Source organism: Manihot esculenta, chromosome 7 (assembly GCF_001659605.2).
Source record: "Manihot esculenta cultivar AM560-2 chromosome 7, M.esculenta_v8, whole genome shotgun sequence".
NCBI lineage: Eukaryota > Viridiplantae > Streptophyta > Magnoliopsida > Malpighiales > Euphorbiaceae > Manihot > Manihot esculenta.
Window position 1 is genome coordinate 2,970,071 of NC_035167.2, and position 24,586 is coordinate 2,994,656.

Below are 24,586 nucleotides of genomic sequence, written 5' to 3' on the forward strand. Positions count from 1 at the left end.
ACAAAAAAATAAATATTCACAATTTAAAAGAAACTCTACTACTATTTTATCTCAATCATAATTAATCTGATTATATTTGATTTAATCTGAATTCTATATAACTGAAAAAATGGAAATTACAGTCGATTATCTCCATATCATTATAATAGAGATAATGTGAAAATGATGCGGCATCTATCATAGTGGATTAATGGATTTTTTTTTTTTTGAAATAGGGGATTGGGGGAGTCGAACCCTAGACCTTTCAAGGCTACAGGATGCACTTTCCACCAGGCTAAGCCTTGGAGTGCGATTAATAGATTTTTTTAACAGTTGGATATAATTATAAAAAATTTAAAAAGAGTAAATTTAAATTGGTTATTTTTAAAATATATGATAAAATTTAAAAAATTATAAATTACATGATCCTTTCATTTTTGAAGAAAGCATTATCAAAATTAGTAATTAAAGTTGTGAAAAATTAATTTTCAGAGAATTATAAACGGATATGGTAGAATATCTCTCCACAACACGTAAAAATGTTAAATAAAGGCATATATATTTATGTATATACAGAAATATATCTCTCCAAAATAATATATTCAAAAATATAATTTGATAATATATGTATAATTAATGTAAAAGTCATAATTAGTTTTAGAAAATCGTCTACGTTCAAATACATTATATCAAAAAGTGGATAGGATTATTGAAACCTTTATTGTATTATTGAAAAAAGTGGGGCTAAAATGTAAAATAGAAGGGAACTTACTTTTATTTTAATAATATTCTTTTTTATTAAAAAATAATAATATCAAAAAATATCAGCCATATAAACCATGCATGCAATTCACAAGTAGATGATTTAAGTTCTGCATGGACTCTATATAAAGGGGGCATTACCAAGAAGCGAAAACCACACACAAGCACTTGAAATTCTCGTGGCTATCGCTATGGCTACTAAACACTACAACTTTCTTCAGCTATCAGGGATGCTCGTCTTGTTCATAAGCTTGTTGGCTCTCACTAAGCCAGCAATGGGAACTGATGATGATGATGATGATATTCCTGGAGATTTTAACCGTAATTATTTTCCAGATGACTTCATTTTTGGAACGGCTACTTCTGCTTACCAGGTAAGTATACAAACATGTTTAATAAATGATAGTTTCATTTGAAAAATATATAATCATTTATGATATTCAGATCGAAGGTGAAGCAACCGCAAAGGGTAGAGCACCTAGTGTTTGGGACATATTTTCCAAGGAGACTCCAGGTATGTATGTGTATTTGTCCATCTTTATTGACTATATCTAATTATTTATGTCTAATCTTGCAGATAGAATATTAGATGGCAGCAATGGAGACGTTGCAGTTGATTTCTATAACCGCTACATAGTATAGCAGTCAAACTTTTTATTTTATATTTCCTTCCTCAAGCCCTATGTTGATTATCAATAATAAAATTAAATAAGCTTTGTGAAATTGATGTTGCAGCAAGATATAAAAAACGTCAAAAAGATGGGTTTTAATGCATTTAGAATGTCCATTTCATGGTCTAGAGTTATACCATGTAAGTATTTTATTAAATTTTTGCTTTTATATATAAATTAAATTTGTTATGCAAAGTATTTATAAATTTCTCTATCTTTGTTTTTGAAACATTAAATATTTAGCCGGAAGGAGACGTGAAGGAGTGAACGAGGAAGGAATTCAATTCTACAATGATGTTATCAATGAAATTATAAGCAATGGTAATCCTTATATATTTTCTTTAAGGAGATTGAAAATTAAATTAAAATTACAAAAGTATTCTAAACTTATTGAAGTTAATTAAATTACATCAAAATGTTTAATTTATTTTGTTATAAAATTCAGGACTAGAGCCTTTTGTTACTATTTTTCATTGGGATACTCCTCAAGCACTGCAGGACAAATATGGTGGCTTCTTAAGCCGTGATATTGTGTAAGTATATAATTTTATTGTGATTTTAAAATATTAAAAATTTAGAATTTCATATAAATTTTGTTCAAAAATATTCTCATCTAAGTATTAAAATATCTTATTGAATTATTACATGAAATACAGGTACGATTATCTCCAATATGCAGATCTTCTCTTTGAAAGATTCGGTGATCGAGTGAAACGCTGGATGACTTTTAATGAACCATCAGCATATGTTGGATTTGCCCATGATGATGGAGTTTTTGCCCCTGGTCGATGCTCATCTTGGGTGAATCGCCAATGCCTAGCTGGAGACTCAGCCACAGAACCTTATATAGTTGCCCATAATTTGCTTCTTTCTCATGCTGCAGCTGTTCACCAATATAGAAAATATTATCAGGTTTATATTATATATATATTTTTCTCCTAAAAAAATATATGCAATTACATAAAACCTTTGTATATTTGACTATGTAGGGAACTCAAAAGGGCAAGATTGGGATTACCCTCTTTACCTTCTGGTATGAACCTCTCTCCGACAGTAAAGTTGATGTGCAAGCAGCCAAAACAGCCTTAGATTTCATGTTTGGATTGTGAGTCTTTCTTCCAAATTGAGCTGGTAATTAAATGTTTAACATGTATATAAATCTTCAATTAAACTTTGTATTTTTATTCATAATTTCAGGTGGATGGATCCCATGACTTATGGACGATATCCAAGAACTATGGTAGATTTAGCCGGAGATAGATTGATTGGATTTACAGATGAAGAATCTCAATTACTTAGGGGATCATATGATTTTGTTGGATTACAATACTACACTGCATATTATGCAGAACCAATTCCTCCGGTTGATCCAAAATTTCGTAGATACAAAACTGATAGTGGTGTTAATTCGACTCGTAAGTTCACGTATAAAATTATACATCAAAGGTGGAAAAGAATATGTGTTTGTATCTTTTGCATATAGAAATAGGTTGATTAAGTTTATCTGTCTTAAAAAAGTTTAATTGACAATATGATTTTTTTTCCTTTACTGCAGCTTACAATCTTAATGGTAATCTTATTGGTCCACAGGTTAGTACAAAGAAAAATAAATTGATAAAATTCTAGCAAAGAGAAATATTTATGTGAATAATATTGTTGACATACAAATTAAAAATTTGCAGGCTTACTCGTCATGGTTTTACATTTTTCCAAAAGGTATTCGACACTTTTTGAACTATACCAAAGATACATATAATGATCCAGTCATTTACGTTACTGAGAATGGTAAGTTTTTTTTTTAATAAATATTTTGTTCATAGAAAAGTAAATCCAGATTATATTTTTGATCTAATTCTCAAGTTTACACTAATTTAGGGGTTGACAACTACAATAATGAATCTCAACCAATTGAGGAGGCACTTCAAGATGATTTCAGGATTTCGTACTATAAAAAGCATATGTGGAATGCACTAGGATCTCTCAAGTGAGTCCAAACTCTATGACCCATACTAATTATTATAGAGATTTGGGATAACTATTTTTAATTTATTTTCAAATGATTATTAATTTTTACAGGAACTACGGTGTTAAACTCAAAGGTTATTTTGCATGGTCATATTTAGACAATTTCGAATGGAATATTGGTTACACATCAAGATTTGGGTTGTACTATGTAGACTACAAAAATAACCTAACAAGATATCCCAAGAAATCGGCTCATTGGTTCACAAAATTCCTGAATATATCGGTTAATGCAAATAATATCTATGAGCTTACATCAAAGGATTCAAGGAAGGTTGGCAAATTCTATGTGATGTAGATTATGTCTGCATGTTTTGTGTGTATCTCATAATTAAATAATATCGTTGGGCAATTATGAAGCTCCAATGATCTAGCATATGTTGTAATAATATTTTTAAAATATTATATCGTTATCTTATATGTGGAATAAAAATTATTGTCTTTTTAATGTGTTTTAATTAATTTTTCAAATTAATATTGAAAATTTTTTTAGCAACAAAATTTTCAAAAGATAAAATTGTATCATATTAAATAATTAAATTGAATATTTATCTTTTTAATTAAGTATTTAAATAAATTAACAATACTATTATAATAATAGAGTTTTATGGAAAATAATACAGAAGATTAGCTAAAATAATTTTTAGTAATTCTTGCAAGATATAAGCCAAAATTTTTTTCTGAGGGTTTCCATTTATCTATTCATTATAATTTTTCAAATTCAATTGACATAAATAAATAGTAGCCCTTCAATTATGATTTAAAATTTTTAATTTAAAATATTTATTTAAAATAGTTTTAATATGATTATCACACACAAATTCAACAATATTACAAATAATTTTCAAACCTAAAAAAGAATAAAGTATCTCTATTTAATTCTCAAGAACATGTGAGTATTACAATATAATTGTTATCGTCGTTCTTAACTACTCAGAAGATTATTTATTTTTTTAAAAACTAACTTTTTTTTTCTTCTTCATCACCACCCAAGCAATTTATAGCTCACTAAAATTTTCACATAGATTTTTACTTCAATCAAAACTTTGGCTTAAAATTCAATTATTTCTTCTAAAAACATAATTAATTGGATGGTAAAATTTATCTTTTATTTTAAATTATTAAAATTTAATTTTTTTATTATATTAACAACGATTTTTGTGATTTAAAAATTTAAATGAAAATTAATATGCATTTTAAAATATGATCCAACACGTGACACTCTTGTTATTAATTATTATAAAATTAATACAACATTGTAGCTACTTATTTTTTTTAAACCTACTTTATTTGTAGGGATTTTTTTTTTAAAAAAAAAATGAGAGAATGATTTGACCTTAAATTAATAGTTTTAGATATATTTAATTTCGATGTAAAGTTGGACAGTATATTTAAACATCATCATAGTCAAATCCAATATAGGCTAATAGTTCATTAAAAGTTATTCATTATTTTACTCGAACACCGAATTTTTTAAAAAGAAGATCTATATATTGGCGATAATCTTCTCTGTATTTCATGTAATAATTCTATAAGATAAATGTTCTTGATTAATTGGTGGAGATTGATCGGCGGAGGTTGATCGGTTCTTCGAAGTTATGAATGTGGAAGAGGATCGAAAGGTTTCGATTGTGGCCTATAAATTAAATGGTGGTGTAACAGTCTAGTGGAATTCGGTTCAAAATGAATGCTATCGCAGGAGGCTGAAACCTATACAAAACTGGTTGTTGATGAAGCAGATGATTGAATAATGATTCTTGCCTAGTGATCACGCTCAGGTTTTGTATAACCGATATCATGACTATATCCAAGGAAGTCGAAAGGTGGATGAATATACCGAGAAGTTTTTGAAGTTGCAGGTGAGGTGTGAAAACTATGAGAATGAAGCCTAACAGGTCGCTCATTATCGAAGGGGCTTGAATTACGAAATTCGTTGTATGATAAGTGACGCGGAACCCTATGGCACAAGCCTCAAACTCACACGCACAAGTAGATACGGAATCCAAAGATCTGATAAACCCACCTCCTATGGCACCCCAAACTTAGAGAAGCTGAAACACCAATGATCGAAGGATTTAGATGAGAATCCGACAAACGCCACAACAAATAGTTGATAAGTTAGCCAAGATTCCTGGTGCAATTGATGAAAGCAAATCCTCACTCTCACTCAAAGCAATACACGCCAAAGGCATGAAAGAAATTCTGAAAAGTTTGATTAAAAGCTACCTCTTACAATTGTTTCTTATCCTTATATAGTAAGGAGAAAAAGAAATAAAACCCTAAGACACTCTTCTTGGGCCTGACTTAAACACATAAGACCCAAGTCCAATCACACACTAAAATAACATATAAGTATTAAAATATAAGCCCACAACATGGCCCAACACTCTTAAACTTAAAAGATAAAATATGACCAGAATACAAGCCCAAACAAAACTAAAATAAAACAAGTGTTTAAATAATAAAACTTGCAAGCCCATCATAACAAAGTTGAATCTTCACAAAAGCCTTACTTGATCTTCACTTTAGGCTTTCCTTTATGTAGTTTTAGCCCATAGGTTTGATTAGGCTCCCTCAGCCTATGATTGCAAATGTTGCACCAAATCTGTCCCATATGAGTTAAAGCACGCCCTAAATATATATGGATTATATGAATATGATTTTGAACTACTCTTGGATCCATTGGAATGATATAAGTTTGCTCCACACCATTGTTAGAAATTTGTCCTATTGGATCCGTATCATTCCCTCTTTCTTTAGAAAAGATTCGTCCTCGAATCTTGCTGATATTTATGTCAAGAAGGAAATCTTTAGGCACCCATGTATCTTCAAAGACCTCCTTTTGAATAGGTGGAAATAGTATAAAACTTTCATCATGGATGTTTTCATCAACAACCTGCACATCAAGAACAAATGAACTAGACATAAAAATATTAGTCATAGAAAGATCATGTGGATGTGACCCATTCTCCTCTACAACTTCCAAAACAGTCTTATTCACCTCCTCCACCTCATCAATCATGTGCTCCCCATGTCCACCATCATTCACAACCTCTTCTATAAGTTCATTAATGGAATTTTCAATTTCAATCTCTATGGAAGTTGACATTGGAACTTTAGCCTCTTCTTTCTCCTTTTCTTTCTCCATCTTCTCTCCTTGAAGTAGTCTTGATTCTTTTCCAGCCTCGTTACCCTCAAACTCACTCTTTTCTCTCATTTTTTCCACAGAACTCAAGCTCTCACTCTCCTTTGTAGCCAAGGCCGAAGCCTCCCTCTCCCTCTCCAGCATTTTTATGTGATCGGCATATACCTCTTGAGGTGATAAAGGAGCGAGTATAAGCTTCTGTCCTTCATGAGTGAAGGAGTACTTGTTATTGAGCCCATCATGTTGCACCTTTCTATCATATTGCCACGGCCTACCCAACAATATATGGCTTGCCCGCATAGGTACCACATCGCACAAGATCTCATCCTTATACCTACCAATAGAAAATGGTATAACCACCTGGCGTGTAACTCTGACCTCACCACAATCGTTTAACCATTGCAATCTGTATGGCTTAGGGTGTTTAATAGAAGCCAAGCCCAATTTCTCCACCATATACACACTAGCCACATTTGCACAACTACCTCCATCAATAATGACAGTACACACTTTTCCATTAACCAAACACCTAGTGTGAAATATGTTTTCCCGTTGTTCCAGGCTTTCTTCCTTAACCTGCATATTCAGAGCACGCCTAGCAACAAGCATCTCACAATGTGCAGCAAGCAACACATTATTAACAAACACATCCGAATCATCACAGTCATTATTGCAATTATGAGTTCTTTGAGGTATTCTTGTAGAAGTGGACGCTGGTGAGACATTCTGATCTTTACTCATCCTACCTTAAATCAACAAAGAACAAAGAGAACTAGCAAATATTGTGTTAGAAAAGAAAGAACTCAAGTGTTTGCACACTTACCACTCTTTTGCTGATTCTTCAATTGCACTTCAGAAACTAAGGTCAACCAACTAACCACAAGGTGCGTTTAATGAAACAAAAAAAAAAAAAGAAAACCTAAAGAAAGAACGAAGAGCGCAAAAACTAGAAAGAAGACACTGACAATTTGGAAAGTAACACACGAACTAGGTTTTGTGCTACTTGAAAATATCACCTAGAGTATAGACCCAAGCAAACAATACTCCAGCAATGTCAAGGAAGCAAAAGCAAGTTTAAATCAAAAAAGAAACTTTGAATTCAAATAAAAACGAACCTGGACAAAAGTTTGAAATTAATTCACTTCAAAGCAAATTAAATATGGATCTAATTAAATCTACCCAAAAAGGAAAGTATCAAAACACTGCAAATAGAATCAGAAAAAAAAAATGTAAATTTCTGTCAGATCAGAGACATGGACGAAAATTCTGGTGTTAAAAGAAGGGATTGACATCAAATCAATGTAGATGCAATTGCCTTAAATGTGCACTTTAGGCAATAGGCAGAATTTCTTTTATCTCATAATCTGGATTCAACCCAATTCAAAATTCAAAATTCAAAATTAATTCCTATAATTTACTGCAATCAATTGAAATAGGTAAGGCAATATTGACGAAAAAGGAAGTATATCACAATTTCGGCCAGATCAAGGTAAATAAGGCAAAGGCGATTTTTTTTTTTTTTTTTTTTTAGATTAATAATCAAGAAGGTGCAGCCATGGATACACAAGCTTTCACCGGATAGAACAAGGAAGAAAAGGAAAACTCAAAAACCCTAGATCCTAAGATAAATCAGAATTTACCTCACTTTGGCTCTGATACCAACTGACGCGGAACCCTATGGCACAAGCCTCAAACTCACACGCACAAGTAGATACGGAATCCAAAGATCTGATAAACCCACCTCCTATGGCACCCCAAACTTAGAGAAGCTGAAACACCAATGATCGAAGGATTTAGATGAGAATCCGACAAACGCCACAACAAATAGTTGATAAGTTAGCCAAGATTCCTGGTGCAATTGATGAAAGCAAATCCTCACTCTCACTCAAAGCAATACACGCCAAAGGCATGAAAGAAATTCTGAAAAGTTTGATTAAAAGCTACCTCTTACAATTGTTTCTTATCCTTATATAGTAAGGAGAAAAAGAAATAAAACCCTAAGACACTCTTCTTGGGCCTGACTTAAACACATAAGACCCAAGTCCAATCACACACTAAAATAACATATAAGTATTAAAATATAAGCCCACAACATGGCCCAACACTCTTAAACTTAAAAGATAAAATATGGCCAGAATACAAGCCCAAACAAAACTAAAATAAAACAAGTGTTTAAATAATAAAACTTGCAAGCCCATCATAACAAAGTTGAATCTTCACAAAAGCCTTACTTGATCTTCACTTTAGGCTTTCCTTTATGTAGTTTTAGCCCATAGGTTTGATTAGGCTCCCTCAGCCTATGATTGCAAACGTTGCACCAAATCTGTCCCATATGAGTTAAAGCACGCCCTAAATATATATGGATTATATGAATATGATTTTGAACTACTCTTGGATCCATTGGAATGATATAAGTTTGCTCCACACCATTGTTAGAAATTTGTCCTATTGGATCCGTATCATTATAAGAGTAGCGATTTTCACTTTGGCAGATGCCATTGAGATGGCAAAAAGGCAAAAGAACGTGTTGATTGGCAGCCTCGATATCAATATAACTAGAATTTTAATTACAGAAATCTTGGTTTGACAGGAACTCAGTAGTATAGAGGCAATTACAGCGGGCAGCCTTCTAAGGTTGTAAATTCTAGCAATCCTCATAATACTATGGAAGAAAGGAGAGACAGTAAGGAAAAAGCAGCTGCCACTACAGCAGACAAAGGAGGCAAAACTAATCCTTATAAAAAACCAATGGGAGACATATGTTACCGCTGCAAGCAACCTAGTCATCGATCGAATAATTATCTAGAACGCAGAAGAGTTAATAATGATCGCCGACAGGTTGATGTGGTTGAGCAGATGGTTGAATATGAGGAGGAAGTGAATGACGACGATGGATCTATTGCTGGTTCTGAAGATGGAGAGGTCACCTATGTGGTGATGAAAATCTTATGCTCGACGAAACAGGAGGATGAAACGCAAAGGAGGAAAGTTTTCCAGGCAAAGTGTTGAATGGGAGAAGTGATTTGCAGGCTAATTATAAATAGCTGCAGTTGTGAGAATCTGATAGCTAAGTAATTGGTGGAGAAATTGCAGTTGCCTATACAACCTTGCCCTTCGCCATATAAAGTTGGATGGATTAAGGAAGATCCAACAATTGAAGTCAACAGAATCTACAGCGTGCCCATCTCAATCGGTAAATCTTACATTGAACTTGTTAATTGTGATGTTGTGAATATGGATTGCTGTGGAATTTTGTTAGGTCGTTCTTGGCAGTTCAATGTTGATGCTTTGCATAAGGGGAAGGAGAATTCATACATGTTCACATGGAATCAAAATAAGATTATTATTTTGCCTTCCAATTCTATGAAACATTCTAAAGCGGAAGGGAAGAATGTTGTTGCTGTTTCCACGGGAGTGTAAAGGCTATCAGGCACAAGTGAGAAATCTGGAGGCACTGGCTTTATTGGTAAGAGCAACAGGTGCAGCGGAGGATGCACCATCTTTACCATTACCCGTTAAAGAACTGTTGAAGGAGTTTCTTAGGATAGTGGAGAAATCCTCTAAGCTTCCACCTTTACAAGATATTCAACATCAGATTGATCTTATTCCTAGATCAAATTATCGAATCTGTCTCATTACAAGATGAGTCTAAAAGAGAGTGAAATACTCCAAGAACAAGTAGAAGAGTTATTGAAGAAGGAGCATATTCGAGAGAGCATTAGCCCCTGCGGAGTCCCTGCCTTATTAGTCCCAAAGAAAGATGAAACTTGGAGAATGTGCGTGGATAGTAGAGCCATCAACAAAATTATAGTTCAATATCGATTTCCTATTCCGCGGCTGGATAACATATTGGATCAGCTATCAGGGTCCAAATTCTTCTCTAAGATCGACCTTAAAAGTGGCTATCACCAAATTAAGATTAAGGAGGGAGATGAATGGAAGACAGCCTTCAAGACTAAGGAAGGCTTGTACGAGTGGCTCGTTATACCATTCGGTATGATGAATGCACCCAACATGTTCATGCGACTTATAAACCAGGTTTTGCATCCTTTATTACGCAAATTTATGGTTGTTTATTTTGATGACATCTTGACTTTTAGTCATAGCGAAGAAGAACATTTATAGCACATTCGTCAAGTCATGACAGCCTTGTAAAAAAGTGAGCTGGTCATTAATTTAAAAAAATACATCTATATGACAGAGCACATTCTATTTTTAAGATTTGTTGTTAGCGCAGAAGAGATACATGTTGATGAGAAGAAGATAGAAGCAATACAGAATTGGCCCATCCCCAAAACTATTTTAGAAGTTTGCGGCTTCCATGGACTTGCTACTTTCTATCAGCGGTTTATCAGAAATTTCAGCAGCATCGCTGCCCCTATCACAGATTATTTGAAGAAAGAGAGAGTGCAGAAATTTGCTTGGACTGACACTGCCAACAAGAGTTTTGAAGAGATTAAAGATAAACTTACTTATGCCCCTATTCTTGCTCTACCATATTTTGATAAAATGTTTGAGGTTAAATGTAATGCTTGTGGAATTGGGATTGACGGAGTGTTGTCATAGTCTAATAGGTCTATTACCTTATTTAGTATGAAATTGAATGAAACTAGGAAAAAGTGGTTTATTTATGAGTATGAGTTATATGCAGTATTCCGGACTTTTGATGGGGCGATAGTTTATTATCTACACAGATTATCAATCTTTGATTCGCTTTAAAACTCAAAAATATGTGAATAAGATGCATGCTTGATGGGAAGCTTATTTTGGAGTCTTTCATTATGTCATAAAAAAAGGACTGGCCATAGTAATAAGGTAGCAGACATTTTGAGTAGGAGGGCTGCCCTGTTGATTACAGTTAATCAGGAGGTTGTGGGTTTTAAATTTCTAAAGGACTTGTATATTATAGATGATGATTTTACTGATATATGGGCTAAAGTCCAAGCTCACCAGCCTGCTGATGGGTTTTTAATACATGATGGCTTTCTTTTTAAAGAGAATAGGTTATGCATTCCTCAATCTACTCTACGGAAAAAACTTATTCGAGATGTCCATAGAAGAGGTTTGAGTGGTCATTTGAATCGTGATAAGACTATTGCTGGTTTGGAGGAGCGTTTTTACTGGCCACAATTGAAAAATGATAGAGGTTGGATGGTCCAGAAGTGCCAAGTTTGTCAAACTCAGAAGGGTCATTCACATAATACGGGCTTATACACTCCACTGCCTATTCCAGAATAACCTTGGGAGGACTTGTCTATGGATTTTATTCTTGGTCTTTCACGTACTCATATGGATCTGATTCCATTTTTGTTGTTGTTGACAGATTCTCCAAAATTGCACATTTTATTCATTGCAAGAAAACTAATGATGCTTTTTATGTTGCAAAAATGTTTTTCCAGAAGGTTGTTCGCTTACATGGCATTCCAAAGACCATTATTTCTGAAAGAGACGTGAAGATTCTAGCTCACTTTTTGGTGACTTTATGAAAATATTTTGGAACTGAGTTTCGATACAGCAGTGCTGCCTATCCCCAAACTGATGGTGAAACTAAAGTGGTGAACTGCACTCTTGGCAACCTTCTGTGCTGCATCTGCAATGATAAGAAAACTGCTTGAGATCTTACTCTTGCTCAAGTAGAATTTGCTTACAACAATTTTACCCACAGCTCTACAAAGATGTCGCCCTTTGCAGTTGTGTACAGGAAAATTTCAGCGCATATAATTGCTCTTATTGCCCTTTCTACAGGTTCTCCCAATAGTGTTGCACTTGGCAAAATAGCATGTGGACGTTTTCAAATAGGTACGACAATACCTTACAGAAGCCAATTACAAGTATAAAGTTACATCAAATAAATATAGGCGTTTCAAATCCTTCAATGTCGGCAATCAAGTTATAGTGTATTTACGCAAGAAACATGGTAGAGGACAGAAAAAGTTTGACCCAAAGAAGATTGGTCAATTCCGAATCATTCAGAAAATTAATAACAATGCCTATGTTCTTGATATCCCAAATAAGATGAAATTTTTAAGACGTTTAACGTGGCGGATCTATTTTAGTACTACCCTGCGGATGACAACTCGAGGTCGAGTTCTTTATAAATGGAAGGGAATGATACATAGCAATTAGTTTTGGACTTTATGGCAGACTTGGACCAGATCTAACTTTTGCTGCCGACGTCCAATGGAGACTCACGATAGCTTTTTGGAAAGAAAATTTCGAGATGCACGACTTTCAAAAGTGTGACAAGAGTCATAGGTCTGTCACAAAGTTTGAGGCGAAAATTTCACCATTTAGAGATCAATTTTCCATTTTGATTTTTTTTTTCAGATTTTATTTATAATTTTTCATATTAGAGTTTTTCTATTATAAGTAGTCTTTTCTTGACTATTTTAAGATACTTTTCAATTTTTTAAGAATCTCAATAAGAGTTTTCGCTTTCTAATCTCTTATTTTTATTGTTTCGTCTTAATTAAATATTACTGGTTAAGATTACTGACCGAATCTAATAAGTCCTATACGAAAAATAAAACTTAATTTACTTCTCAACCAATATTAAGTATGTTATAGAAGTGAATTAAGACAATTTTATGGAATGAAATTTAGGGAATTATTTTTTTTTATAAGTAAAAAATTATTAAAAAGATAAAGGATCCATGAAAAATACAGCATAGCCATAGAAAAACTGACCCAACCCATATACTCATATACCATGATTATACGGTTTTTTTAAATTAATAATTATTTTAAGATTCGAATATAATTAATAAAAATTTGAAATTACATAATTAAATTAATTATTTTATAATATAAGATAGACTCCTAAAAAATATTAAAAATATATTTTTTAAAAAAATTATTTTATATTATATTGCAATAATATGAAAATAACATGACATTTAATGAGTGAATTAATATTTTTTTAGCAATTAAATAAATTTATAAAAACTTAAAAATTTAAATTTAAATTATTTATTTTTTTACAATTATCTCAAAATAAAAATTGAAGTATTACTTTTTTTTAATGACGGTATCTGATATCGTAATTAATGAAGACTACAATTTTTTTTGTCAATAATTAATGAATTATACCTTTGGAGATTGAGAGACATACATGTTTAATGCTTGGTTTGTGAATGTGGAAATGTTTCCTTTTTATAAGAAAATGTGCAAAATGTTCCAACTTAATTTAGAAAGTTCGGTGAGAGATGGGCTGAAATTGTGTGATGTGAGCACTGCACACCGCTTTTGTCATTTTCACTACTGAACTTTTTATTAAAAGCTGCTAGTGCAATTAATCATCTAAACAGTATAATTTTTTTAAAAAAAAAGAAAGTTTATTTATAACTAATAAAATAAATATAAAATTACTATTTAATTTTTATAATAAATTCATTTTTCCATTAATTATTTTATTATTTAATTTTTATAATTTTAAAAAATTTATTAGTTAATTTTTTAAAATTTTAAAATATTTACTAATTAACCCTTCATATTAAAAGTATTTTAATTTTTTTATAATACTTAATGATTAAAATTAATAAAAAAATTAATTAATAAATTTTTTAAAATATAAAAAATGTTTTAATATATTTTTTAAAATTAAAAATTAACTAATGAATTTTTTTATATTATAAAAATTCAATAATAATTTTTTTAAAAATAAATATAAAAAATTAAACAAAAATCTCAAAATAACTATTTTTTTATTTTTAATTTTAATTATATTTCTTTTTTAAGACAATTTATTTTAATATTATCCATAAAAATTATATAATTTTTAGATTATCTACATTAGTATATATAATTTTTAAATTTTGTTTGAATTTGACATCGCTTATATATTTATATAATATATAGATATATAGTCGGTGTGCTCAAACTAATTATATGTAAAAATAAAAGGGTTAATCTTAAAACTCTAATTATATTTAAAATTTTGTTAGAATAATTCTTTATCAAGAGTTTAGAATTCTTGCTTTACTTAGGGATATTTTTTTTCTCTAAACACAATTTTTGCTAACAATGAAAAATTATGACGTTATTTTAGATTTTTTTTTTATCTTTACGTCCATTAAAACATTTTTTATCAATTTTTATTAGAAAAATAGATGAAATCGAATAATTTGATTAGTAAATAATAATATATTATTTTTAATAATATACAAATTAAATTATAATTTAAATTTAAATATTTTAATTTAATTTTATAATATTAAAAATAAAATGTAAAAAATAAAAATTCAACCGAATAAATTTAAATTAAATTAGACAGATTTGATTTAAATCGGTTTTATGTAAAATTAATTTGATTTGATTTTTACGATAAGCTCATTGCGAAAATAATTATTTGAAAATAAAAATTAAATTGAATTGAGAAAATAAAATTATGAATAAAACTTTTAAATTAATTTAATTCGATTGATTTTTTCGATTTAATTTGAATACCGCTCACCTTGATATATATAGTTAATTTTTTTTATTTTATTGAACTTAATACTTCTTTTTATTGAAAATTAAGTTATATAAAATATTTTTAAAAATTAAAATTTTATTATTATTTTATAGAGATGAATTTTAATTTCTATATAAAAAAGTCATTGATTTGAATTAAATAAAAATTCTGTTTATAAAATATTGAGGTAGATTGAATACTTGTTAAGTGAATTAGATTTAATAATTTAAAATTTAAGAGAACATAAATTACACATAAAAAATTAAAAAAAATTAAAGTTTAGCATCAAAATTTTAAGTTGCTAATAAATAAATAAAATTTATTTCCTATGATCCATATAAAAAGCAAAAAGAATTTGTGATTTCATATCATTAATTAATTGTTTAACCAAATTAAACCATTATATTAGTTTCTTATTTGGTTTACTCTTAGATTATAGTATATACTTTATTTTTATTTTAAATGTAATATACTATAATTCTTAATAATAGATAAAATTAAAGTTTTATTAGTTTTAATTATTTTAAATTTTAATCAACTCTAAAGGTAATATTTTTAGTTTTAAAAAATTAATATTTTTAGTTTATTTTTTTAAAAAAATAATGTTACATAACATATTAAAATCATTGTTCTAATTTTTGTTATATAAGGTGACAAAAAACATTTTTTTAATTTTTCAATCAATTATTATACAAATCAATTTAAAATTAGAAATTGTGTTTTCAGTTTATTTTTAAAAAATATTTAATATGATATCACATATCAAAATCATTATTTTCTTAAATATGGATGTAAAAAAAGTGAGTAAGATATTCAATTTTAATTTGTTAAAATTTTTTCAAGCTCGATCTCACTCCTATCGAATTCAAACTAAATATTAATAAATTCAGATTTGATTTATTTAGTAAATGAGTTAGCTAAGCCAAAATTTTATCGAGTCTAATTTTAAATTATTCACAAATAATTTAATTTATTAATGACTACAATAAATTTTAATTAAATAAATATGTATACAAATCAGCTTGTAAAATTATAAAAAATAAATTCATAAATTTTAATTAGTCGAATTTTTGCTAGCCCTAAAAGTGTAGTAAAACTAAGCAAAACTAGAAGGATAAAGCTTCACCATGAAAGTTTATGAAGACTTCAGTTTAAGCTCAATTCTTTTATCACATTGAGTTCAACCTATTTAATACATTTATTCACGAACCTATTAAACGAGTCAATTTGCGAGTCTGTTCATAAATTTAAAAATGAGTCGAGTTCATGAATTTTAAAAATACTACAAAATTTAAATTTAACTCATTTATTAAATGAGTTTAAAAATTAAGTTCAAGTTTGATTTATTTAAAGTTGAATTGAGCTAAATCAAATTTTTATTGAGTCGAATCAAGTTATTCCAATTATTTACACCTCTATTTTTAAACAATTTAATATTTTTACAAATAGATACTCCTAATTTACAATATATCAAGTTATTAGTCATATAAAGAGCACAACATTGCCCTTGTTATAAATATATATGATAGAGTTTACATAACATATGGTAAATTCATTTTATAATTAAATTTATCAATTAATAAAAAAATATATAAAAATTATATTAACATCAAAATTTTCTACCATTTTTAATCATATCACATAATTTAAAATTTAACATATTGAATTATAATATTTTAATTAATTAATATTATAAATCACTTAAATTTAATGCAAGAGATACCATTAAAAAATCATTCATGTACTTTAACATAATTTGTTTTTCAGCCTTAATAATCATTTTAAATTTATAAAAAAACGTATAATACTAACATAATTTCATTAATTCATATTAAAAAAAATAATGTCATCTGGTTTATTAGAATAATTTTTTAGTTTGATGAAATTAAAAGTCATTAATACATAATTAAAAGGAAAAATTTAAATCTCTATTATGATTTCATTTGCAAAAGAATTTTTATTTACTATGTACGATTTCATTATTGAACAAATAAGATAATATATAGGACAATATTCTCTTACAAATTAATTTATATTTTATTATACAATAAATAATGTTTATATTTTATAGTATAGAAGAAAGAAAAACTCGTATATATTTCTTGCCTTGTGTTAACTTATATATACAAAAGCGAAAACTATTAGAATGATCTAGAGCTTTTTCTCAACAGTATGCTAACTACTTTCATAACTAATTACTCATTTTCCTTTCGTAATCTATTGCATATGGAATGCATAAATTTTCAGTTCGGCATCAGTTCGGTGTTTTCCAATTCAACATCAGTTTGGTATTTTTCAGTTGGCATCGCCTTGGGAAAGAGATGATAGAGCTCGTCCCTGTGCATTTCCTTCTATGCACCATTTCATGAATCCATACCTGTTGCGCTATATTTTGTTTACTAGTCGTTATTCTTTCATCCCCCTTAAGCTGAGAATGGGATATTGAAACCATTCTAACTTGGAGATGAAGGTAGAGAACAGAGGAGATTTGAGGCACTTAGTGAAAATATTTGCCAGCTAAAGGCGAGAAGGTAAATGAAGTGGTTGAATGAAGCCTTTGCTGGTTTGATCATGAATAAGATGACAGTCTCCATTCATAAAAGATCGGGTTTACTACTATGTGTAGGGCTGCCTTATTGTCACAGTATAGTGGTATTGGTGTGCGAAGGTGGAGAGAAAAAGTGCGTAGGAAATAGCTGAGCCATTGTAACTCAAAGACAATGGAGGCCATACTTCTATATTCGGCTTCAACAGAGGAGTAGTGCTTTGTTTTTTTGTTTTCCATGAAATGAGAGCTTGCCCTCTGATTATACAAAAACTGAAAAATGGATCGGCGAGTATCAGTATAAGATGCCCAGTTAGCATCATAGTATGCATGAAGGTTAAGTGATGTCTGAGATGGATAAAACAGGCCTCACTGAGTGGTGCCTTTGAGATAGCGTAGCACATGTGTTGCAACATCCCAGTGTGTTTGACATGATTCATGTATAAATTGGCTTAATTATTTCACGGTAAAATTAATATTTGGTCTTGAAAGATTGAGGTATAAAAGTCATCCCACTAGTCTTCTATAACGCGCTGGGTTAGGGAGGAGAGCTCCGAAACAATTTGTGAGCTTGAGTCCTCGAGGCAGATGTACTTGTGCGGTTTTGGCATTTGAGAAATAATGTCAAGAATAATGTTTATGATATATTTCCTCTAATTAATGTACATTCCAGATGCGGAGCAGGCAATTTTCAAGCTAAGAAAAAATTTCATATGTCCTAGGTCCTTGATTGTGAATTGAGATACATTATCAACATAGACAATTAAGGTTTGGAAGGAAAAAGATGAAGATTTTGTGAAGAAACCGTGATCATCTGGACATTGAGTAAAGCCATATTGTTTGAGTTTAAGGATGAATTCGTTGTTCCACTGGCGACCAGCCTGGTTGAGTCCATATAGTGATTTTCTTAGTTTGCACACTTGATTTGATTGTGCCTTAAAGTAACCTTGTAGGGGAAGCATATACCATTTTGGCTACGAGAGAGAAGCTCTCAGTGTATTCAATTCCTTCAAGTTGGTTGAATCCCTTGGCCACTAATTTGGCTTTATAACTGTCAATTGAGCCATCAGCTTTTCTTTTGATTTTGTACACCCACGTAAAAGTGATAGGCTTTTTGTGTACAGGGAATGGGACAAGTTTTCAAGTAGAATTTTTCTTGAGAGCTTCCAATTCAATACCCATGGCTCTAACCCAATTTTCATCTGTCTTTGCTTGATCGTAAGAATATGGTTCATGTGTCAAAGTTATTAATGCTACAAACTCTTTATGTTCAGGTGTAAAACAAAGGCGATTTGAAGAAATTTGGGTTAATGATGTACCTGAAGGTGGACTAAGACTGTCAGAGCAATTGTGTGGGACACAAGTTGCATCTTGAGTTATTTCCACAAATTCCTTTAACCAACTTGATTTCCGATGAGTCCTTGAACTCCTTCGAATCTATGTATTTGTAGTGACTTCTATTGTAGGTTTGAAGGTGAGGTCGAATGGTATTGTAGGTCTGAAGGTAAGGTCGGATGGTGTTATAGGTCTAAAGGTAAGGTCAAATAATATTGTAGGTCTGAAGGTGAAGTTGGATGGTGTTATAGGTCTGAAGGTGAGGACAGATGGGGTATAAGGTTGCTATCATAAGTCTGTGGTAATTTTATTTCAGATTCTTCTTAAACTGATAGAGGGTGAGAGTGATTAAATTCTGTTTGGTTATGTGTTTGGTAGGAAAAGATAGATTCACAAAAGAGGATGTCTCTGGATATATATATATATATATATATAGATCCTTGCAACTAAGATCATACAGTTTGTATGCCTTATGGCCTATGGCAAACCCCATAAAAATGCATTTAGTTGTTTTGGGTTCAAACTTGATTTTGTGAGGTCTTACATTAGTTGCATAGCACAAACATCCAAAGGATCGCAATATTCTATAATATGGCACTCTATTGTTGAGAAGTTCATAGGGAGTCTTCTAGTTAATGACTGAACTTGGGGTTCGATTTATCAGATAAGTGGCATGTAAGACTGCATCATCCCAAAAATTCTTTAGCAAGCCGAAATGGAACATCAAAGCTCTAGCTATTTGAAAAGGGCTTTATGCTTTCTTTCTATAACCCCATTCTGTTGGGGTATATAGGTTGTCATTTTTTATGAATAATGCCATACTGTTGAAAAAATTTCGTTATCTCAGAGCTCAAGAATTTTGCCCCATTATCTGTCTTTATGTGTTTCACAGTAGCTTGGTATTATATTTGAATCATTTTGAGAAATGTGAGAGGAGTGAATGGATTTGAAACTTATCTTGCATAAGGTATGTCCATATTGATCTGTTGTGGTCGTCCACTATAGTTAAGAAATATGAGGTACCAATAAAAGTAGGTTGGTGATAAGGTTCCCAGATGTCTATGTGTAAGAGGTGAAAAATAACGGGACTAAAGCTTGAGCCTTTTTAAAATGGCAGTCTTGACTGTTTGGCAAGAAGGCATATGTGACATGGTGATATTGATACATATATGAGCAAGCCTTGATATGGAAGCATGGCCAAATCTAATGTGCCATAGAGAAGTATCTTTTTTATTCATTTTGAAACCAGTTACATCATCACAGACATTAGCCTTTTCTTATACATGTCTTATTACAGAGAATTAACTTGCTACTGATCTTATATAATCCTTCGTGGAGGTTTTCCACAACAACAAGCTCTTTAGTCCAAAGGTCTTATAACTCACAATGATTTGGATAAAAAATAACAAAAACATTAGAATCTTTTAAAAGTTGTTGAATAGATAAGAGGTTATGTTGAAACCTGGTGTGTGAAGTACATTTTGCAATATCAGGTTAGTTTAAAATCTGATCTCACCAATCCTTCTAACCTCTTTAGTCGATCCATCAGGTGGTGATACAATTATGGATTCAGTTACAGGCTTAGTGTTTTGTAACAGTGTGAAGAAAAAACACATATGAGATTTAGCATCACTATCTATGATTCAATTACCAGTATTAATAGCACAAACAAAAGCAAAAAAATTTTGAGTGCCTTTACCTGTAAATCCAATAAATTCAGCACAATTGGCCTCCTGGACCCCTTTGCCTTTTATCATCTTGCTCAGTTTTTGCTGAATCATATGGGTGATGGTGGCAGTTAGTTCTTTGTTTCGGGCTTTGTTTGACTCAATCTCAAGTGTGGTATCGTAGTTATCTTCTATAGCATTTGCGAACTGCTTCACTTTCTTTTGTTTGAACCATTCAGGATATTCGATTAGCTTGAAACAAGAGTCCTTGGTATGTCCTGTATTTTTGTAGTAGTCATAAAATCTTTTGTCTTTCTTTCCAGTTTCCCTTCTCTTGAATGATGTTTTATAACCCGTGTTCTCCCTATTATTGCCCTGTGTCTTAGCCATCATGGCTATGGAACCATCTGCCATATTTGGTGTGAAGGTGTTAACCTCTCTTTATTTTTCAACCCTCAATACCATGGCATATGCACGACTTACTGGGGGAAACGGATCAATGAGGAGGATATGGTTTTTAACGTGATCATATGATGAATTTAGTCCCATGAGAAACTAGATCAATTTGTCACTTTCACATATTTCACTCATCTCTATTGCAGTACCACATGTACATACAGGAAATGGTCTGAGGCTAACTCATCCCAAACTTAAGTAAACCATTCAATTCATATTACCTTATTGGAATGAGTTGATTTCTCTCACGATCTGGTAGATCTGAGACCCATTGCTGCCTCTAAAGCATTGAGCCAACTCTTCCCACAGTTCATGAGAAATCGTGGTATATAGGAATGCCTCTATGATTTCTTTGGAAATAGAGTTAAGAATCGAAGAAATCATCATGATGTCCACTTTCTGCCATTGCTTAAAATCTTGAGAGTCTTCCTCAGGTTTCTTGTGTTTTCTCGTAACAAAGCCAACCTAATCCTTAGCTAGCAGTGCAAGCATCGATCTGCTCAAGTCAGGTTGTTTTCTCCGATAAGTGGTACGCTCGCCAACACTACTTGTGGAGAATCAAAATTATGCAGAGTGAGGTGACCCTTCTGGTTCATAGTTGGAATCACGTTGCTAGTACTAAAGAAATACTAACTATTTTCATAACTAATTACTCTTTTCCGCTTAAATTCCATTTCGTAATCTGCTGCATGTGGAAGGCGTGACTTTTCAATCAATACCATCTCAGTGTTTTCCGGTTCGGTGTTTTTCGATTTGGCACCAATTCGGTATTTTGCAGTTCAGCATCGCCTTTAAGGAAGAGACATTGGAGCTCATCTCTATGCATTTTCTTGAACGCATCGTTTCATTAATCCATACTTGTTTGTTACGCTGCATTTTATTTACTAGTCTTTATTCTTTCAAGTATTTAAATAAAAGTTTATTTTTAAATTTACAATTTAATTATAATAATTAAATAAAATTTAAAAATTTAAAAATTTATTTTTATTTTTTTCATTTTAAGAATATATTTTTATATATATATTTTTTAATCTTACCCTCTTGTCTAAGAAAATAATGATTTTGATATGTGATGTAACATTAATTCTTTTTTTTCAACATAAACTAAAAAAACAATTTTTTCCTTTTAAATGGATTTGTATAAAAATTGATTAAAAAGTTAAAAAAAAATTGGATTTTGTCACCTTATACAACAAAAATTAAAATAATGATTATAATATGTGATTAACATTGGTTTTTTTTTATAAAAATAAAAATAAAAAAATTCTAAAAATTGATTTAAAAAAATTAAAACTAATAAAATTTTAACTCTATTTAATTTATTAAGAATTATAATATATTACATTTAAAATAAAAAAAAGTATATTCTATAATCTATCTATAATTTTATAAAATGTAATTTATAAATCTATTATTCATAAAATTTAGTATTGTAATAAATTTTTATTACAATTAAAGCAGAAAAGTAATAACTATATCTAGCATATAAGCTAACAAAAAAAAAATTAATACTTAATAAATTTTTTAACTCATGGAAAAGATTAAACCAAATAAGAAACTAACATTTGCATGAATTGGTTAAACAATTAATTCATGATATAAATCTTAATAAATTTTGCTTTTTCATATGAATTAAAAGGAAATGTTAACAAATTTTATTTATTTTATTAGCAACTTGAAGTTTTGATACTAATTTTTAATTTTTTTTTTATTTTCTACATAGTTATATGTGTAATTTTATGTTGTATTAATTTATTAAACCTAATTCATATTCAGTCCCCCTTAATATTTTATAAAAATTATCATTACTAAATTAAAAATGATTTTTTTTATATAAAAATAATTTAATATATATTTATCCCAAGGTAAAGCAAGAATTTCAAATTGTTGATGAAGAATTATTCTAATAAAATTTTAAAAATTATATTAATAACAATAAAAATAATTAAAATTTTGAGAATAAAAATATTGTTGAGGCCTAAACCCTCTAATATAGCAAGTAGCTCAAAATATATATTAATAGATTTTTACGAATAGTTTTAAAATAAATTCTTTTGAGAAAAATAAGAAGTATAAGTAGAATTAAAAATATAAAAAAACAGTTTTATGTCGATAAATTTTTTTAAAAAAATTATATTTATTTTATTAATCTTAAATAAAATTGCTTTTTGATTTTTGAGAAAAAAATATATTGTTTATAAATTTTTCATTTTTGTAATAAAATAAATTATATAGTATTATATTATTAATAAATAACAATAATTTTTAAATGCAGTAAAAAATATAAATATGAAAATTGTATTATAAAATATTAATTTAATATAAATTAAATTATATATTTTGAAATAGAAATGAATAAAATTATAAATTATTTTTTATATTTAAAATTAATAATTATATTTTATTTATTATATCAATATTTTTTTATAATATTAAAAAATTATTGCTATTTATTAATGATATAATATTATATCTATCATTTTTAATAAAAATTAAATTATATATTTTAAAATGAAAATAGTTAAATTATGTTATATTTTTTAGATTGTTAAAAATTTTCTTAATTTTTTTTACTTAGTTGTATTAGCAACCTGTAAGCACATTAATAAAAAGCTTAGTGTTAAAAATGACAAAAGCGGTGTCGGTGCTGACATCACGCAATTGAACGTCATGTCTCACCAAAGTTTCTAAATTAAGTTAGAACATACTGAATAGTTTCTAAATTAAATTATGTTATATTTAATAAAAATTTAAATTAAATATTTTTAAAGTAGAGAGTAAAATTATAAAAAATTAAAAAAATATATAAATTTTATGTAAATTATTTTTATTATATTATGTTATAATAATTTTATCATAATATAGTAATAATATGACAATATCGAATTAAAGTTGACGATAGAATTCTAAATAATTGTAAAATATATAATTTTAAAATTATTTTTTACTTTATAAAGAAAGTATTATTAGAATTAGTAGTTAAAATTTGAGAAATTAATTTTCAATTATATAAATGTATATGAAAGAATATCTGTAGAAATGTTAAATAAAAAGTATATATATTTATGTATATTCAGACAATGTGTATTCAAAAATATTTTTCTTTCTACATCAAAATCGTTTAATTTAAATAGTTCATGATATTTTTTAGATTTTATTTAAAAATAGAAATCGAGTTTTTCAAACTCTCTTTTTTCGTTGATTACCTTTGTAAAAACTTTTAAATATCGTAAATATGGTAAAAAAAATTTACCCTCCACAATGATATATTCAAAAATATAATTTGGTAATATGTATAAAAAAAATTAGTGGAAAAATTAAAATTAGTTCTAGAAAATTGTCTACCGTTCAAATACATTATATCTAAAAATGGATATGATTATGTAGAGTAAGAAAGTTGCCTAATACGAAGAAACCTTTATTGCATTATTGAAAAAAGTAGGGCAAAAACGTAAGACAGAAGGGAACTTACTTTTATTTTAATAATATTCTTTTTTATGAAAAAAATTATAATATCAAGAAATATCAGCCACGTAAACCATGCATGCAATT

The 24,586-nt window shown here is 29.4% G+C and overlaps 1 protein-coding gene across 1 annotated transcript; it reads left to right on the plus strand.

The window, feature by feature from the left end:
* Nucleotides 1-878: 878 nt before the first annotated feature.
* LOC122724051 (beta-glucosidase 12-like) lies at nucleotides 879-3,892 on the plus strand. Its single transcript, XM_043958355.1, has 13 exons — nucleotides 879-1,115; nucleotides 1,186-1,255; nucleotides 1,319-1,377; nucleotides 1,477-1,552; nucleotides 1,656-1,733; nucleotides 1,858-1,945; nucleotides 2,069-2,324; nucleotides 2,402-2,517; nucleotides 2,610-2,827; nucleotides 2,968-3,002; nucleotides 3,095-3,197; nucleotides 3,288-3,396; nucleotides 3,489-3,892. Exons 1-13 carry the CDS (start codon nucleotides 933-935, stop codon nucleotides 3,730-3,732), a joined length of 1,635 nt encoding a protein of 544 aa, XP_043814290.1. The 5' UTR covers nucleotides 879-932; the 3' UTR covers nucleotides 3,733-3,892.
* Nucleotides 3,893-24,586: the final 20,694 nt, after the last annotated feature.